Here is a 16,904-nt window from a genome sequence, read left to right on the forward strand (position 1 = left end):
GGGGGGGGGAATATAAAAAAACAACCCCCAAAACATAGGTTAAGATATGTTAACCTGACACAAAGATATATAAGGTGGAATAGGAATCTAGTGCCATCTGAAAGCCGAGTAAATGAGAGCTAGTGTCATGAACGCGGCCGTTTAACTGCCTCGGTGTAAGAAAACACTTCACAACTGTGAACTTAGGAAATTCCAACTTGTCTTGCACCAGGTTGCACGAGCTCCATGGAACAGGAACCTATTTCAACAAGGAGCTTTAAAACAAAAACAAAAACAAAAGACTTTAATATTCATCATTTCTCTTCATGATACGTTAAACAAATGTTAACAGTGCTAAAATCCATCAAAAGAAAACGCACGAGACGGAATAGGAAACTTACGCCGAAGCAGATCTGGATCTCGAGACAGTGTCCGAAACTGAAAGGAAGATGCAGAGTTTCAGATATTTAAAACAGTATACACGATGGGCATCGATTTAATACATAAAGAACCCGTGACTGGGCCTGATCAAAAGGACTGGAATAAGTAGTTTTAAAAAAACAAGAAGCAAATCCAAAGCATTACATACATACCGCTCTCTTTTATAACTTGGCAAGTATGAGTTTTACGTTGACTTAAGTGTTTAGCCATAAGATCTAAGCCAGAGGCGTCAACTAGGAAGTCACAGTTAAGGCACACGAGAGTAATGCCCCTACGAAAAAACAAAGCGGTAGAATAAGAGGCTTTCAGCCTTTATGAAACTCTCCAGACATATTCTCTAAGAACTTTTCTCTGCAATAACCCTCACTTTCCCTTTTATCTGTCACAACGGGCACTTGCTATCCGTTATATAAACTTGGGGTAACTGACACAATTCTCTAGAAAATGCCACCACCTAGTCCACAGTATGCTCCCATTTATTTTCAGAAAACAGTCTGTGTCTATAAATCATTCCTTCTCACAGTAGTTGCTAATAGCTAGTAGCCAACAGACTAACAGCCTAGTCTTGTGAGTAACCGGGGAAATGCATCATCTTTTTGTGCCTTTACGCATCTGCAGAGCTGAGACTTACGTGTTTATTGAAGACCTGCTTCACATACACATTGTGCTACTAGGTATTGTGGATACGCCGGTGAACAAAGAAGGGGAGAGTCTGTGTGCTAATGGAGCTGACAGTCTGGTGTCTTATTTAAGTGAGTATAAAATGAGAAAAGAAACATGCAGACTTGAAGAAAAGATCATGGTAGCTGAGCATACATCTTTGAAGTTCATCGTGCACTGGAATAACAAGCAATAGATTTTACACTCCTGGATCCCCCAAGGCTCCTGTCTATTTACACACTGAACGTGATCTTCATAAAACTAAAATCAGGGACAACCCACCCCTGAAATTCAGCTTCCGGTGCCATTGACCCTGCCACCGAGGTGGCACAGCTGTAGCTGCCTCAGACTCCCTTCTTCCTTAAAACATTCAGTTGTTCAAATATTTTAGAAGATTAATTTTTTTTGGGGGGGAGTGGGGGCTCAGTAAGAGCAATGTACCCAAGAGGAATTACCAAAACACGAATGAAAACATGATAGTGGGGCAGGAGGAAAGTAAAAGGAAATAGAGGATAAGATTAATTTTTAATAATTATTGAGCATCATCAGCCTGGCCAGACTGAGGGCTCAGACATTTCTCATCAAAACCTTACAACCTAAAGGGACAAGTGGCTATAAATAATGGCCTTTTTTTATAAAGGGGAGAGCCAGGACCCATTTGAACCCTATGTCCTCCCATCCACCCCCATCCCCAATTCCGGAGTTCATGTTCTTAAACAAGCTCTAATATCACCTCATCTCCTCTCTTGACATGGGTTTGTATTAAACCAGCAGGTAACAATAGTCCTAACTAGTCTCTGTGCCCCATGCAACTACAACCCACCTGGCACCCCTTTCAAAGCTTCTTTCAAGTCTACTCTGCACATTGCTGGTTTACCTCTGGCCTCTAAAGTCAGGCCAAACTCCCTAGCCTGTTTTCAAGGCATTTGCAATTGAGACCTATTTTCAAAACGCACTTCCCCTTGGACTTTGCACTTGATCTACACCAAAGGGCCAAGAAAAGCTATTTCCCCCGAGATTTGGGTTTTACTACTACATAACGTAGATCTTTTTCATTAGCAATTCTCCATGTATGCTCTCTATATTTTCATTTTGGGATCTTTATTCAGGGTATTTCTTCCAACTAGAATACTCTCGTGGCTCTTCTGATCAGTAGAAGCCTCTCTTCCTTTAGAGATCAAAGGCTCCCTGCACTTTCAGAAACCTCCTTGTATTCTTGCAGTCATGCTCACATATGCTGTTATTTTCAATTACTACACTATACATACTCAGAGGGGTGGGGCCAAGATGCTGTCCTTTTCACTGCCTTCTTTATGCTGGGTTACACGTGATAAGTGCACTATAAATAGCTAAAGAATGAACATTTCATCCTGACAATATATGAATTATCTCTCAAAATTATAGTTCGATAGAATGATGCCACATTAAAATGTTAAGTCCCACACTCCCAAATTGACCAATACTCAACTTAAATTTGAGTCCTCCTCAGGTTGAGAAAAGGCTTCTCAGGCCTTTAAAACCATGCAATTCACCTAAACACTAAGCACACAACTAAGCTTGGGAAGCATAGGGGACAATTCCACTCGCATCTTTAGAAATGCACCACAGCCCTCTCATTCCCACACACGCTTTACAGGAATGCCATCTAACACTGCTTATTCTTTTCTCATTCTCTGCATCCAGTAATAAGTAGATTCCGCTTTAACAATAGCACCAGCCTATTTAAAGGACACAGCCCAGCTTTTCTCTGGCTGCAAGTGATTGGTTCAGCTTTGTAGATGGAGCCCACCACTCACAGAGGATGGTTTCAACACGGACACGAATTGATTCATCGCCTACTTACGGATTGCCTACTGTGTGCCAGGCATTATTCAATGCCTGGAAAATAACTGGCAAAAACCAATATAGAAAGAAGACACTGCCATAAACAAAACAGCACAATGTAGATTATGGCAAGTTGTGAAAAGGTGGCTATAAAGAAAAGGCACGAGTGGAAGACAGGGATATGGGGTGTGAGGGAGTCAACCAGGCTGGTCTTGAACTAGTAAAGCAGGCAGAGGGAATGACAGATACAAAGACCGTGACGACATTGTTCCTTCTTCCATCTTTTCCATGAACCAAAGCATGACATTAAGTAGTGGCTAAGCTTACATATACCTACATCTGGTACATGAGCAAAATAACTAAAGCAAGCAAGGACAGGGGAAAACAGTGGATGCTGAGGTATGTGGTATAACCCTAACCATTCATTCATCAAATGTTCTTGCTGAGAATAGGCTGTGGATTTTTACTTCCAAAAGAACAGAAACCACCCAGTAATTATGAAGGTTATATAGTTCAAGAACCACTCGAGTTTTAATAATTTACTTCGACCCTCATATAGAACAGACCCTCACAAGGGCCATATTGCTGTACCTTCCAGCCTCCCCTCTGCCCCATTCTCATGCTGGTTGGCATTCGCAAGCCCACTGCTGCTGTGTATCTTGAGTGTCTTTCCACCTAGGGGGCTCATCTTCCAGTACTTTCTCAGACAATAGTCTGTTGTGATCTGGAAGAACTTCTGTGGCTAATTTTCAGAAGTAGCTTGATAGGCCTTTTTTCCTCATCTGTAAGCTCTGCTGGAACCTATCTACCACAGGTGTTCCTGCTGCTATTTGATATGCTAGTGGCACAGCTCCTAGCATCCCTGACACAGAAATGCCATGTCGCTGTGTGACAAGCTGAGAGACCAGTGGTTGGGGGAAGGATGGAGTTACTTGACTGGGTCTATTAAATGTCTTTTTTATACGTGAATATTGTTGGAAGACTTGATTTTTATTCTTATTTTGCAATGCAAATGAAATTCCCACCCCAAGGACTGACATCATTGGCGTCAAGTCTAGCCTGAGCAAAGAGGCTGCTCACCATCCCACCCCAACTTTGGTTTCAGAATCAAATGACCAGAACCAAGGGGCTGTTCTGCCCAATAGCATTCATTTACATTTCCAAACTAAGCACCCCAAAATTAGGAGTCCAAAGTGACCACTGTTTGTCTATGGAAAGAAGGAAAGAAAATCAACTGGTTACCTGGGAATTCCCATACTGTTCTTAAAAATGTAAAACCGTTTACTGGGATGGTTGCTATGGGAGCTGGAAAGATGAGAGACAAGAGAGACCGGATTACTTTTCTTTTACGGTAAGTTACTAAATACTTGCTAATAACTTATGTTTACAATATAAATTGTTAATGGTAATAATTATTTTCTTACCTTAATACGGTTGGGTGGGTGTGAGGGAAGGGGGCAGGTGCAGGTGGAGAAGCCATAAGATCTTAGAAGTAATTATCACCTGAGGCAACTGCCACTGCTTATCATTTGGAAAACCAAACATTTAGAAAGTTCTTTGAAATTATAAGGAGGAATAAAAAAAAAAAAGAGAAATTATGAGGATGGGTCACTTTTAAGGAAAGCAACTGAAGCGAAGCAGAGCTCCTGAGTTGAAGCAATGCTCCTCCAACGAGTCGCTTGGCATTAGCCACAGTTTCTCATCACTGGGGAGAACTCTGACACCTCCTCTGAAGTGGATAGGGGCAGGTTTCCGGGCCTGGAGAGCCAGGTGCGAGATTTGCCTAGCACAGTGTTAATTAAGAGAAGTACAGTAAAGGCACTTATCACTTGGGAGCTCACTAGAAATGCAAACGGCTGAAACCTATCTCTGAAAATGGGGTTTAGGAATCTGTAAAAAAATTATTGGGGTGAAAATATACACACCCAAACATTTGCTGATCCAACTACTTCTGGTCACATCAATCACATTTTTCACACTCGCCACCATTATCGCTCTCAAACCCCCAAACCAAACCCCCTGCCTTCCAGTCCATTTTGACTCATAGTGACCCCGTAGGACAAGGGTAGAGCCAGCCCATGTGAGCTTCCAAGACTGTAACTCTTTACAGGAGTAGAAAGCCTCATTTTTCTCCCGCAGAGTGGCTGGTGATTTTGAATTGCCAACCTTGCGATTAGTAGCCTCCAAGAATCTTCTGAAGCAAGCCCTTCAGGTTAGTCTCTTGCAAGCTAAAAGCTGGAAAAGCACTAGCCCTGGCTGGCATGTACCATCCTTATACTTACTGATTAGGACCTTGTGGCTAATTGTGTCCAGAGGCAGTTTTAGCTGGTTAAGTAAGGGCACTACTTGAATTACAAAGGGTAAAAAAAATAACAAGCCATTTGCAAATGCTGATGGCAGAAAGAAGACAAGAATATAAGCCTAGTAAATGCAACAGGCCCTCATTCTAAATTATATGCCTGAGAATGGGAGGCAGAAGGAATGTGGGCGAAACAGAAGAAATAAAGTGAAGGGAACAGGAGAGGATGGGGGACGGGCGATTAAGGGGAAAAGTGGGAGACTGACAGTAGGATGGTGAGCAAAGAGTGACTTCAAAAGAAAAGTAATTTGGGGTACGATGAAGAGGATAAATGGAGTAAATAGTAGGACAAGGTTAACAATGGAGACAAGCATAAATTCTTGACGTTACTGAAAAAAGTTTATAGTGACATTTAGAGATAAAAATAGAGGTAATTCTAGTTCCGAAATGCTTCCTCCCACCCCCCACTCCCTGACTATCATGATCAGAATTCTACCTTGCAAGTCTGGCTAGACCAGAGGATGTACACGAATACAGATAGGAACTAGAAACACAGAGAAACCAGGGCGGATAATCCCTTCAGGACCAGTGGTATGAGTGGTGATACTGGGAGCATAGAAGGAGGGTGGGTTGGAAAGGGGGAACTGATTACAAGGATCTACATGTGACCTCCTCCCTGGGGGACGGACAACAGAAAAGTGGGTGAAGGGAGACGTCGGACAGGGCAAGATATGACAAAATAATAATTTATATATTATCAAGGGTTCATGAGGGAGGGGGGGTGGGGATGGAGGGGAAAAAATGGGGCCCTGATGCCAGGGGCTTAAGTGGAGAGGAAATGTTTTGAGAATGATGAGGGCAATGAATGTACAAATGTGCTTTACACAACTGATGTATGTATGGATTGTGATAAGAGTTGTGTGAGCCCCTAATAAAACGATTAAAAAAAAGGAATAAAAGCATTTAAAACACACAAAAAAAATAGAGGTATTAAAACCTAACTCACTGCAATTGAATTGACTCCTAGTGACACTATAGGATAGGGTAGAACTGCCCCTGTGAGTTTCTGAGACTCAAACTCTTTATGGGAGTAGAAAGCAGAGTCTTTCTCACCCAACTGGACGGTGGTTTTGAAGTGCCGACCTTGCAGTCAGCAGCCCGACATGTAACCATTAGATGTGCAACCACTGTGCCACTAGGGCTCCCAAAAAGGCAAGGATCATGAATTCAGAGCTGTTTAAATCAAGTTGTGTGTGGTCATTTAAAAGCAGAGCACAGAGAAAGATCCAAGAGGCAAACCAGCCAGGAGGGAAGACCGAGGACAGGCTGGTCTCCAGGATCAAACAAAGTCATATCCTAGACAGATAATAAGTTTGATGGGCGCCGCTGGGCTAGAAAGAGGGAACAGGTCCTGAAAAGACACCGGCGAATAAGAATTCAAAATGAATCGAGTACTACATGTCAGGAGGTTCAAATGGGGCTGTGGTAAGAAAAGTGTAATGGGAAGTGCTGGTACTAAAGAAGTTAGGGGGCATGAGGTCAGGCTAATCTCCAGAGGAAAAGTCCCGAGAGAGACAAGTGCAGCAGCCAGCTGAGAGGTGGTTGTGTCCTCAAAGGCCAGGGCGGATTCTGATCAGAAAAGAATACTGAAGCCATATGAGGATCTGCAAGAAAACCCCTTTTCTTGATTTTTCAATTATTTCTGGAATAGCCTTAATTTGAATGATCAAGGTTTTCAATTTATATCTGATTAAGTTCTGGCTCTTTAAGGAAAAGAAAATTAAAACACCCTGAAGGAGAATAAAGTGAGCATTTTTTACTCAGGAGATACAAATGAAAGGATGTGGGTATTGTGGGCTTTGCCTCACACAGGAGGCCATGATAGCTGCTCTGCTAATACAATGGAATCAATGTCTGAGAAGGAATGCCAATAGTAGCAACAGGATTGAAATTTCCCTCAGCCTCTTTCTACTGAATGAACATGCAGATGGATGGATGGATGGAAGAAAGGGCACACAAATAAGTGGAGACCCCCCAGCCCAATGATTTTAACTCCAGCCAAAGACGTGGAGTCTCTCAAAGTCATTGCTTTGAAATTCACCTGGTTATATGTATTTATTTCATCAAAATATTGACACCATTCAGTGTTCTATTAGAAAAGAACTATTTTTGAAGTCTTTCTAAAAAAAAAATTCCCACAGCAAACCAAATTTCCCTCACAAATCGATACTAATTTCATTAATTGAATGGGCCTGATCATTTTTGTGCCAGAAATTTCTTGACTTAATCTGCTAGAAATCAGTGCTGGTGGATGAGGGGAAAGGGCTGGGGAGCATATAGCAGAAGTTTCCTGTTGATGCTACACCGTTTTAGCTCCAGGCCAAGCCAAAGTGGCTTCCACTAGGCTAACTCAGTTTTCCAGACACAACCTTCCTCAAGGAAAATGCTACTGGGAAATTTACATGTTTAACTCACCTCATCATGTGATTCACAAAAGCTTTGTTACAGTTCGTGTTGTATTTGCAAACTTTACAGTGGACAAACGTAGAAAAGTGGCTTGCAAAATCTTTTATTTTCCAACGACACTCAATGCACTTGTGAGTTCCACGACGAAACCTGGTGGAGACAAGAGAAAATGCTCACGGTTTGAGAAGAAACAGTAATGAGGGCTGGCCTTAGTAACACCTGATCAACTGAAGTTAATATATTTAAATTAAAATCTGCGAATACTTAGTAGCTAAACACTGTTTTGGCGCAAGCTAGACAAGAAATAAAAACGAAGTGAACCCACTCAAATATTGTAGGATGGACTGGAGGGCTCGTGTAACAGATGATGACAACAGTGCTAAGTATTTTAAATTTTTTGCTTGGCCTCAATGCCAGAACAATGGTATCACATGAATATGGGCAAATAAGTTCTGCACGGCAGATGGATATTTAATATTTGAAATGAAATTAGTGTTACTTATTAGGAACAAAAGCAGTTACCTTAGGTTCTTCAAAGCTGTGCTGAGTTTATTTGCTCTGTTGCGCTGCTTCTTTTGCTTGTTGTAAGTGGCCTGGGGTTTGCGTTTAGCTCTTATCCCGCTGGCCTTCCGGGCTTTGCGCTTACTTGCAGTGGATAAAGTTGCCCGAGATTTACTTGTCTTAGACTTCCTTACATTCACTTTGGTGACAGTTTTAGCAGGTTTAATTTTAGAATTGGGAGATGGGACCTGAAGAGAAGTGCTCGGAGTAGTACTCGGAGGAGAAGTGGCTGGTTTTGATGGGACAGGTGCATACGAAGCACGGATAGTTACCTATAAAAGTCAAGGTGACATAGGATTTTAGCGAATTCATGAGATCCTATCAGTATGAAGATATCACTTTATTACTGATAAACTGATTGGAGAAGCAGAGGCAACTGCCATTAAAGGGTGCCAACACAATTCAACGATGAAAGAAAAGTCTTCTCAACAAATGGTGTCAGTACAATTGGGTATCCACATGCAAAAGAATTAAGTTGACCCACTTTTCGTACTATAACTAAAAATTCACTCAAACGATCAAAGACTTAAGTTGTAAGAGCTAAAAACTCTAAAACTCTTAGAAGAAAATGTACCCCTGGGTCAGGAAATACTTAAAAAAATATGACACCTAATATATGTGAATAGAAAAAAATGATTAACAATAACTTTGGGAAACAGTTTGGCATTTCCTCAAAAAGACTGAGGTAGGACCACATTACCAAAAAACCAAACACACTGCCATTGAGTTGATTCTAACTCATAGCAGCTTTCTAAGACAGAATAGACTATTCCATAGGGTTTCTAAGGCTGTAAACATTTATGGAAGCAAACTGCCTCATCTTTCTCTTATGGAATTGTTACAGGATTTGCACCACTGACCTTTAGGATAGGAGTCCAATGCTTTACCCCCCCGCCCCCCTCACTGTACCACATGGCTCCTTCAGGGGTAACACATGACCCAGCAATTCTAAAATCAAAAATTCAATTCCATTGAATCAATTCCAACTCATAGCAACTCTATAGGACAAAGTAGAACTGCCCCTGTGGGTTGCTGAGCTATAAATCTTCACAAGTGTAGGGAGCCTCACTTTTCTCCCATCGAGTTTCAAACTGATGACCTTGTGGCTAGCAGCTCAACACATAACCCACCACACCACCAGGATTCTCATCCCGAGGTATAGACTCAGGAAATTGTTCACAGAAAAACTTACACATGAATATTGATAGCAATATTATTCATGATAGGCAACAAGCATTGAAATAACCCATTTTAAATATCCATACGAAATGGGTAAACAAAATATGGTATTCATATAATGGAATATGATTTGACCAATGGAGTGCTTATATGTGAGGAAATTCCAAAAAGTTTATGGGAAAATTCTTTTATCTTTCAATTCCACTCTCCCATGAACTTTTTGCAGCCCCCTTGTACATACAATGATATGATTGACCCTTGGAAACATTCTGCTAAGGAAAAGAAGCCAGCCCCCAAAGACCACATAATGCATGATTCCATTGCTGAGAGAGATCCTGAGTAGTCAGCAAGTGAAGAGACACAACACAAATTAATGGCTGTCAGAGCCTGGGAGCCAGGGAGGGACAGCTAATGGGTATGGGGCTTGTGTGAAGGTAATGAATATGTTCTTAAATTGGTTTTGGTATTTACCCAGCTCTAAATATGAGCAAAAACATGGGATTCTATGCTTTAAGTAGGTGAATTAATTAAATTGTGTGTGAATTTTATTTCAATAAAGCCATGATGAAAAAAAATTGCAATACATAATTCAAGAGTCAACTGGACTTTACCAAATTTGGTTCCTGAAAATAACCCTCAAAGAAAGAGTCTTGGTCTGCGACCTTGAGGCCACACCTAAGGAGCCGTGCTGGCAGGCAGGGGGTTTGTCAAGCCAGAGAAGACTTACCTGGGAGACCAGTATCAACCAGTCTCAGAAGGCATGACTCAATCTGTTATGAAGGGCTGGGCCACAGAAGCCCAGAACAGGAAGGTTCAGAGAATTTCCTGAGTGGCAAAGGGAAGGTAACATACCCACGCGGAGACCCAGAAGTACCTCTTTGGGAACCCTCCCAGGTCTCCCCTGTGCAGTTCTTTCTTACAACTATCCTGACTACTATCCTTTTACCATTAATAAATGCATGGCTGTAAGCATACCCATTTCTCACTTACAGATTCGATTGTTTCAGGGATTTTGCAAAATTGATGTTAGGTAAAACTGGGGTCTGGCCACATCATGACGTGCCCAATGAATCATGGAGAATCACAGCCCAGCCAAATGGATGCATAAGAGCTAGCGTCACTCTTGCCCTACATCTCAGCCTTGTTGACAAAGATGTTGAAGTCACTAATTCGAAAAATAGCTCATATTTTGAACTATTGTAAAAAAAGCACAATGTTATATATAGCTGGGAAGTGAATAGAAATGTGCACAGTGCTTTCTGTGAGTTGTTCCAGCAAATTTCCAAGACCAAAAAGGGTGACCAGCAGGTGACAATGAGGGAATTATGTGGCCTCTCCAAACCTTTGATTGTGTCAGCATATTTCAGCAGGTGGCTAGGGTCACAGTATGCCATGTGGGTGGCTAGGGTCAGACATGATTTGAAAAATGGGAAAATATAGATCAGATCCATCTTCCTATTCTGGGGATTGGAATTGTGCTGATTCTTCTCCACCAAAATCTATCATCGGGTTAAGTTTTGAATTTCATCTAAAAAGTTATACCAATTGAGTAAAATTTACCTTGGTATTTTTTTACAGTGGTGGTGACACCACATAGCAGTTTATGTTAACCCAGATGCTGATGGCTAATTAGGAGCTACTGCAGATTATATGAGTATCAAAAGAAGCCATTCCCTGGGCTATTTTAATGCAATGCTATACTGAGACTGCTACAGCTATAGAAGTCAAAAGGGAAATCTCAGAGCCAAAAACATTCACTCTGGAAAGGCCTGCAGTGCCCCTGAAAACTATTGAAAACAAGCAAGTCTCTGGAAACTTGACCTTCTCTTGCCAAGGGCTCATGAGGCAGGGTTTGTTTCCAAAGGTTATGTAACAGGTGACAAATTCACAATGCACCAGGGGGAATTTCATGATATTCAGAATTTCTTTAGATATATAACATCTATCATTTACTATTTAGAAAAGGAAAATATTTGATTGCATCCACTGGTTGATCATGGAAAACTATCACCCAGCAAACATTCTTTTTACTTGTGGGACTATACTCTGTCCCTTCCCCCATCCCATGTACTTGAGGAAGCAGCCTATGAAATACAAAAAGCACTGGGCAAGGTGTCAAGACTAGGCGAAATCTCAGCACTACCTTTTCCTAGCCGTGTGACTTTGGGTAATTGATCAATTCCAACTCTCCTCATCTCTAACAGGGAAATGATATCTGCCTTGCGTACCTCATTAGCTTGTTGTATGGATTAAATAATAATACAAACACACCCAATGCCATTTAGTTGTTTCCAACTACATAGCAGCCCTATAGGACAGAGCAGAACTGCTCCTTGGGGCTTCCAAAGCTGTAAATCTTCATGGGAACAGCTAGCTTCAGCTTTCTCTCAGAGTAATTGGTGGACTCAACTGATGACTTTGCGGTTAGCAGTCCACTGCTTAATCCACTATATCATCAGGACTCCAGATTAAAGAATAGAAATGCATTTATAAAAGCACACTGAAGGCTTAAAGTGCTCTAAAACATTGAGTATCAGTATCATTAAATGAAGCTATGAGAAAGGGCTATACTGCTTACATTAGTGTTCTAAATGGAAAGTGTCAGTACAGAATGGCTGGATTGCAAATACTGGAGAAAGTCTTCAGAGTATGGCTTGACATTCTTTTACTTAATTCAAATAGGGGACATACCCACATTCCAACGTTAAGTATTTAAAGCCAAACAAAGATGTTTGGGGATTATTTCATTTGGGCTTATGCATACCTCTGTGTCCCTCCACCGGAGCAAGTATTTAAGAGAAGTCAGAGAAAACAGTTACATATAAGGCAATCAGGGAGAAAGAAATGACAAGGATCATGTGTACAGTCAGACATGTGTTTGCTCACTTAAAATAGCAATGCTATCCAGGGGAAGACCTTGTTTCTTGAGAGAAGATTCCATAATAACAACTTCAGCAAACCTATGGCATTCAAGTGACAATGGCAGATGCTGAAGACACAAAAGATGGAGTAAACAAAGTTCTGTTGCAAACACCTTACAGTCTAGCAGTAAAACAGATAGGTGCACTACCAATTGACATAATTCAAAGACAGTCCATTTAACAATGAAACCAGATTGACTCAGACTATAGTTCATCTAGATATACTACTAACGAAGAATACTGTATCACATGTGAGTGAACTGAAAAAGGTTAGTTTGTCTTCCCAAATATAAATATAAAACTGAAAATTAAAGCTTTAATAAGGGCTAGAAATTAAGTTTTAATATTCATTCATTTAATCAATCAATAAAAAATCAGATGGGAGTTCCTTTACTGTACCATACAAAAATATTAAATTCTGACAAATTCAAAACTCACTTTTGTCCCAGGAGGCAATCCTTCTAGTTCTTTCGGCTTTAAAAATGTCCGATGCTGTACTTTGTGCTCAGCCTTCTCCTTGGAGGTCAAAAATTGTAGTCTGCATTTTGAGCAACGATGGATTCCTTTTTTCTGTTAATAGAAAAGAATTTTTCCCCCCTACCAAACAAATCCAAGAACCTAAAATGGCTCGTCATTCAAATATTTAAATATTATTAATACAAGTACTTTAACCTCTTCCATCATAATTATCAAAATATGACTCCCTTAAAAAATTAAATCACTCCTTGCCTTAGTGTTTGGGTTCCAGAAGCATGTACACATTTGTACATATGTTGCCATCAACATTTCCAAAACAGTTTCTTTCTACTTGAGTCCTTGGTATCAGTTCCTCCCCCACTCCCCCTCGTGAAACTTTGATTGTATATTATTATTATTGTTCTTTCATGTCTTACACTGTCTGTTGTCTTCCTTTAACACATCTTTTTGTTATTCATCTCCCTGGGGGGAGCTATATACCCAACCTTGTGATGGGGTTCCCTCTTTCTCCCCCTGCTCCCCCCCCCCCCCTACCCTTATGCTATTACTACTCCCACTACTGTTCCTGAGGATTTTATCTATCTTGAATTCCATTGTCAAGAACTTTTATCTATATCGATGTGTGTACTCCAGTCTAGCCAGATTTGTAAGGTAGAACTGGGTCGTGGTAGTCGGGAGTGGGGGTGGGGGAAGCATCCAGGAATGAGAGAAATGATATGTGTTTCATCGGTGCTGTGCACCCTAGTTGAATCCTTCCTTCCTTATGACCCTTCTGTGGGGGCATGTCCAATTGTGTACAGATGGGCTTTGGGTCTCCACTCAAACCCCCCTCTTTAACACTGATATAATTGTTTTGTTTGGGATCTTTTGATACCTGACCGCCTCAACACCTCATGATCACACAGCTAGTGTGCTTCTTCCCTGTGGGCTTATTTGCTTCCCTGCTAGATAACTGCTTGTTTATCTTCAAGGCAGGCACCATCCACTTTCTTCACTACATTTGCTTATGCACCCATTTTGTCTTCAGCAATCATGTCAGAAAGGTGAGTACCATGTTATTAAAGTGTTCTTGTGCTAAGGGAGGAGGCTGTCAATATTTATGCAATCAGGTAGCCTCAACTTTCTCAGGTTGATGGGTTCAAACTGCTAATCTGGTGGATAGAAGCCACTAGCCCACTATGCCACCAGGGTTCTTTCTATCTACAATTAGCTTTCATTTTCAAATAACCAAGGACTCAAACCAAAAGTAAATATTTAGAAAATAATGATGACAACATATATACAAATATGCTTGATACAATTGATGTATGGATTGTTGGAAGAGACTCCAATAAAATGATCTTTAAAAAAATAAAACAATAAATGGCCCATGTGGCTAGTAGTTATGGTACTAGATAGCATGTACACATAGGCATGCATTAGAACAATGGATCCTAATCTGCTTGAGTGTGTCCTTCTTCAAACCTCTTGTTTCTAGGTCACAGATGAGAAATATGATCCTGAATGAGGGGGAGTGCAGATTGGGGACCCAAGACCCACCTGTAGGCAACTGGACAACCCCTTACAGAAGGGTCACAGGGAGGAGACGAGCCAGTGAGGGTGCACTGTAGCAACAATGAAACATATAACTTTCCTCTGGTTCCTAAATGCTTCCCCACTGCCACTATCATGATCCAAATTCTACCCTACAAACCTAGCTAGGCTAGAGCGTGTACACTGGTACAGATAGGAACTGGAAACACAGGGAATTCAGGACAGATGAACCCCTCAGGACCGGTGGTGAAAGTGGCAATACTGGGAGGGTGGAGTAGAAGGGGGAACCAATTACAAGGATCTACACATAACCTCCTTCCTGGGGGATGGACAACAGAAAAGTGGGTGAAGGGAGATGTTGGGCAGTGTACGATATGACATAATAATTTATAAATTATGAAGGGTTCACGAGGGAAGGTGAAGTGGGGATGGGAGGAAAAAAATGAGGAGCTGATACCAAGGGCTCAAGCAGAAAGCAAATGTTTTGAGAACAATGATGGCAACAAATATACAAATGTGGTTGACACAATGGATGGATATATGGACTGTGATAAGAGTTGTATGAGCCCCCAATAAAATGACTTTTTTAAAAAGAGAGAAATATGATCCAAGATAATTGTTAGCTGCTCATAGCTGGTTCTTGAATTTGTACTATAGATGATCAATTGCAATCTTAAAAAAAAATTCCAAAAAATTTTGACCACTTTGTAATCTTTATGCTTATACTTTCGATGTAACAAGATGATGGTGGACCCACCTACCTCTTTCTTACCTTACTAAGCATATTATCAGTCTCATATCCACCTTTCACCCGAGCTTAACAAAGCATCGAGGAAAGAATTATGTTCTAAAATTCCTAAGGAACCAGTCAGAGTGACTGCTTTATCTCATTCTTTCATGTTCTCAACTCTCTCCTGAAGACATGTTAATAGGTGTTATGTAAATGAAGGGTCTAGTGGTCCAGTAAGTGTGGGGAACAATATATACTAAATGAGTTTAGAGGCTTACAATATTCATTATTATATAAAAAACTCTTGAGTAGCCCTATTTTAAAAACCAAACTTAATACTACTTTGTAAATCTAGCTGCGGATCAAGCTTATTTTACCCGGGACTTTTTTTTTAATTAAATCATTTGATTAGGGGCTCTTACAGCTTAGAACAATCCATACATCAATTGTACCAAGCATATTTGCACATATGTTCCCATCATTTTCAAGACATTTTCTTTCTACTTGAGCCCTTGGTATCACCTCTTTTTGCCCTCCCTCCCTTGTAAAACTGTCATCAATTATATATTATTATTTTCATATCTTAGACCATCCACTGTCTCCCTTCACCCATGTTTATGTTATTTGAGCCCCTCGGGTGGTGGTTATATGTCAATCATTGCAATAGGTTCCCTCTTTCTCCCACCTTCCCCCTACACTCAGGGTATTGCTATTCTCATTACTGTTCCTGAGAAGTTTACCTGTCCTGGATTCCATGTGTCTAGATCTCTTATCTGTATCAATGGACATGCTCAAATCTCACTGGATTTGTAGGTAGAACTGGACTCCTGATAGTGTGGGAGAGGAAACATTCAAGAACTAGAGGAATGTTGTGTGTTTTGTCAGTGCTATATTGCACCCTGGCTGGTTCATCCCTTCCTTGTGACCGTTCTGTGAGGGGATGTCCAATTGTCAACAGATGGGCTTTGGGTCTCCACCCTGACCCCTCTCATTTGCATCGATGATTGTTTTGGGGTCTTCTGATGCCTGATACCGGATCCTGGGACATTTGTGAAGGGAACACCTATTCATATCTGATGGAACATGGTGGGTTCCACCAGGATAGAAAGATCTTGTCAGAGGTTCCCAAGGGTGAGTTGATACACTAGAAGTTTGGCAGTCATGTCGATACTATTCCAGCCATAATATAGGTGATACTGAACATATTTGAAAATTCTGCTTTTAGAATTTGTTTTCTAATGAACAGCCAGGAAGGGAGTTCATGATTATCCAATGACTATGAGTGAAAGCAAGGTGAGTGACAATGCTGAATAAATTGGCCATTAACAAAGCAATCAATAATAAGCAATTGGACATCCCCTCACAGAGGGGTCGGTCACAGGGAAGAGATGAGTCAGTCGGTGCAGTATAGCACCGATGGAACACACACCTTTCCTCTAGTTCTCAGGTGCTTCCTTCACCCCACTATTCTGGCCTCAATTCTACCTTACAAATCAGTTAAGACCAGAACATGCACACTGCTACAGACCAGAGCCCAAAACACAGGGGATCCAAGATAGATAAACCCCTCATGGCTAACAATGAGTAGAGATACCAGGAGGATTAGGGGAGGGTGGGGGGAGAAAGAGGGAACCAATCACAAGGATCAATCTAGAACCCCCAACTCAGGGGGATGAACAACGGAAAAGTGGGTGAGGGGTGACGGAGGGCAATGTAAGATATGAAAATAACAAGCTATAACTTATCAATGGTTCGTGAGGGAGCGAGGAAGGGGGAAGAAATGGGGAGCTGATAGCAGGGGCTCAGGTGGGAAGAGAATGCTTTGAAAATGATG

At 41.2% G+C, this 16,904-nt stretch overlaps 1 protein-coding gene across 3 annotated transcripts in view; it reads right to left on the reverse strand.

The window, feature by feature from the left end:
- Window positions 1-6: 6 nt before the first annotated feature.
- The window catches only part of ZNF280C (zinc finger protein 280C), a 56,209-nt gene continuing 39,311 nt past the window's right edge, over window positions 7-16,904 (reverse strand). For 2 of the 3 annotated variants that reach the window (XM_045295975.1, XM_013008652.2), the window contains exons 14-20: window positions 12,769-12,900; window positions 8,192-8,502; window positions 7,679-7,819; window positions 4,147-4,209; window positions 573-691; window positions 381-417; window positions 7-254 (exon numbers count right to left, since the gene is read on the reverse strand). In XM_045295975.1, coding sequence (XP_045151910.1) covers window positions 239-254; window positions 381-417; window positions 573-691; window positions 4,147-4,209; window positions 7,679-7,819; window positions 8,192-8,502; window positions 12,769-12,900 — 819 coding nt within the window. In that variant the 3' untranslated portion in view covers window positions 7-238. The remainder of the gene's footprint in view (window positions 255-380; window positions 418-572; window positions 692-4,146; window positions 4,210-7,678; window positions 7,820-8,191; window positions 8,503-12,768; window positions 12,901-16,904) is intronic. The other variant, XM_045295976.1, reaches the window with a different exon arrangement.

This window comes from Echinops telfairi, unplaced genomic scaffold (genome assembly GCF_000313985.2).
Source record: "Echinops telfairi isolate 266 unplaced genomic scaffold, ASM31398v2 ScPeMD7_6681;HRSCAF=7622, whole genome shotgun sequence".
Taxonomy (NCBI): Eukaryota; Metazoa; Chordata; class Mammalia; order Afrosoricida; family Tenrecidae; genus Echinops; species Echinops telfairi.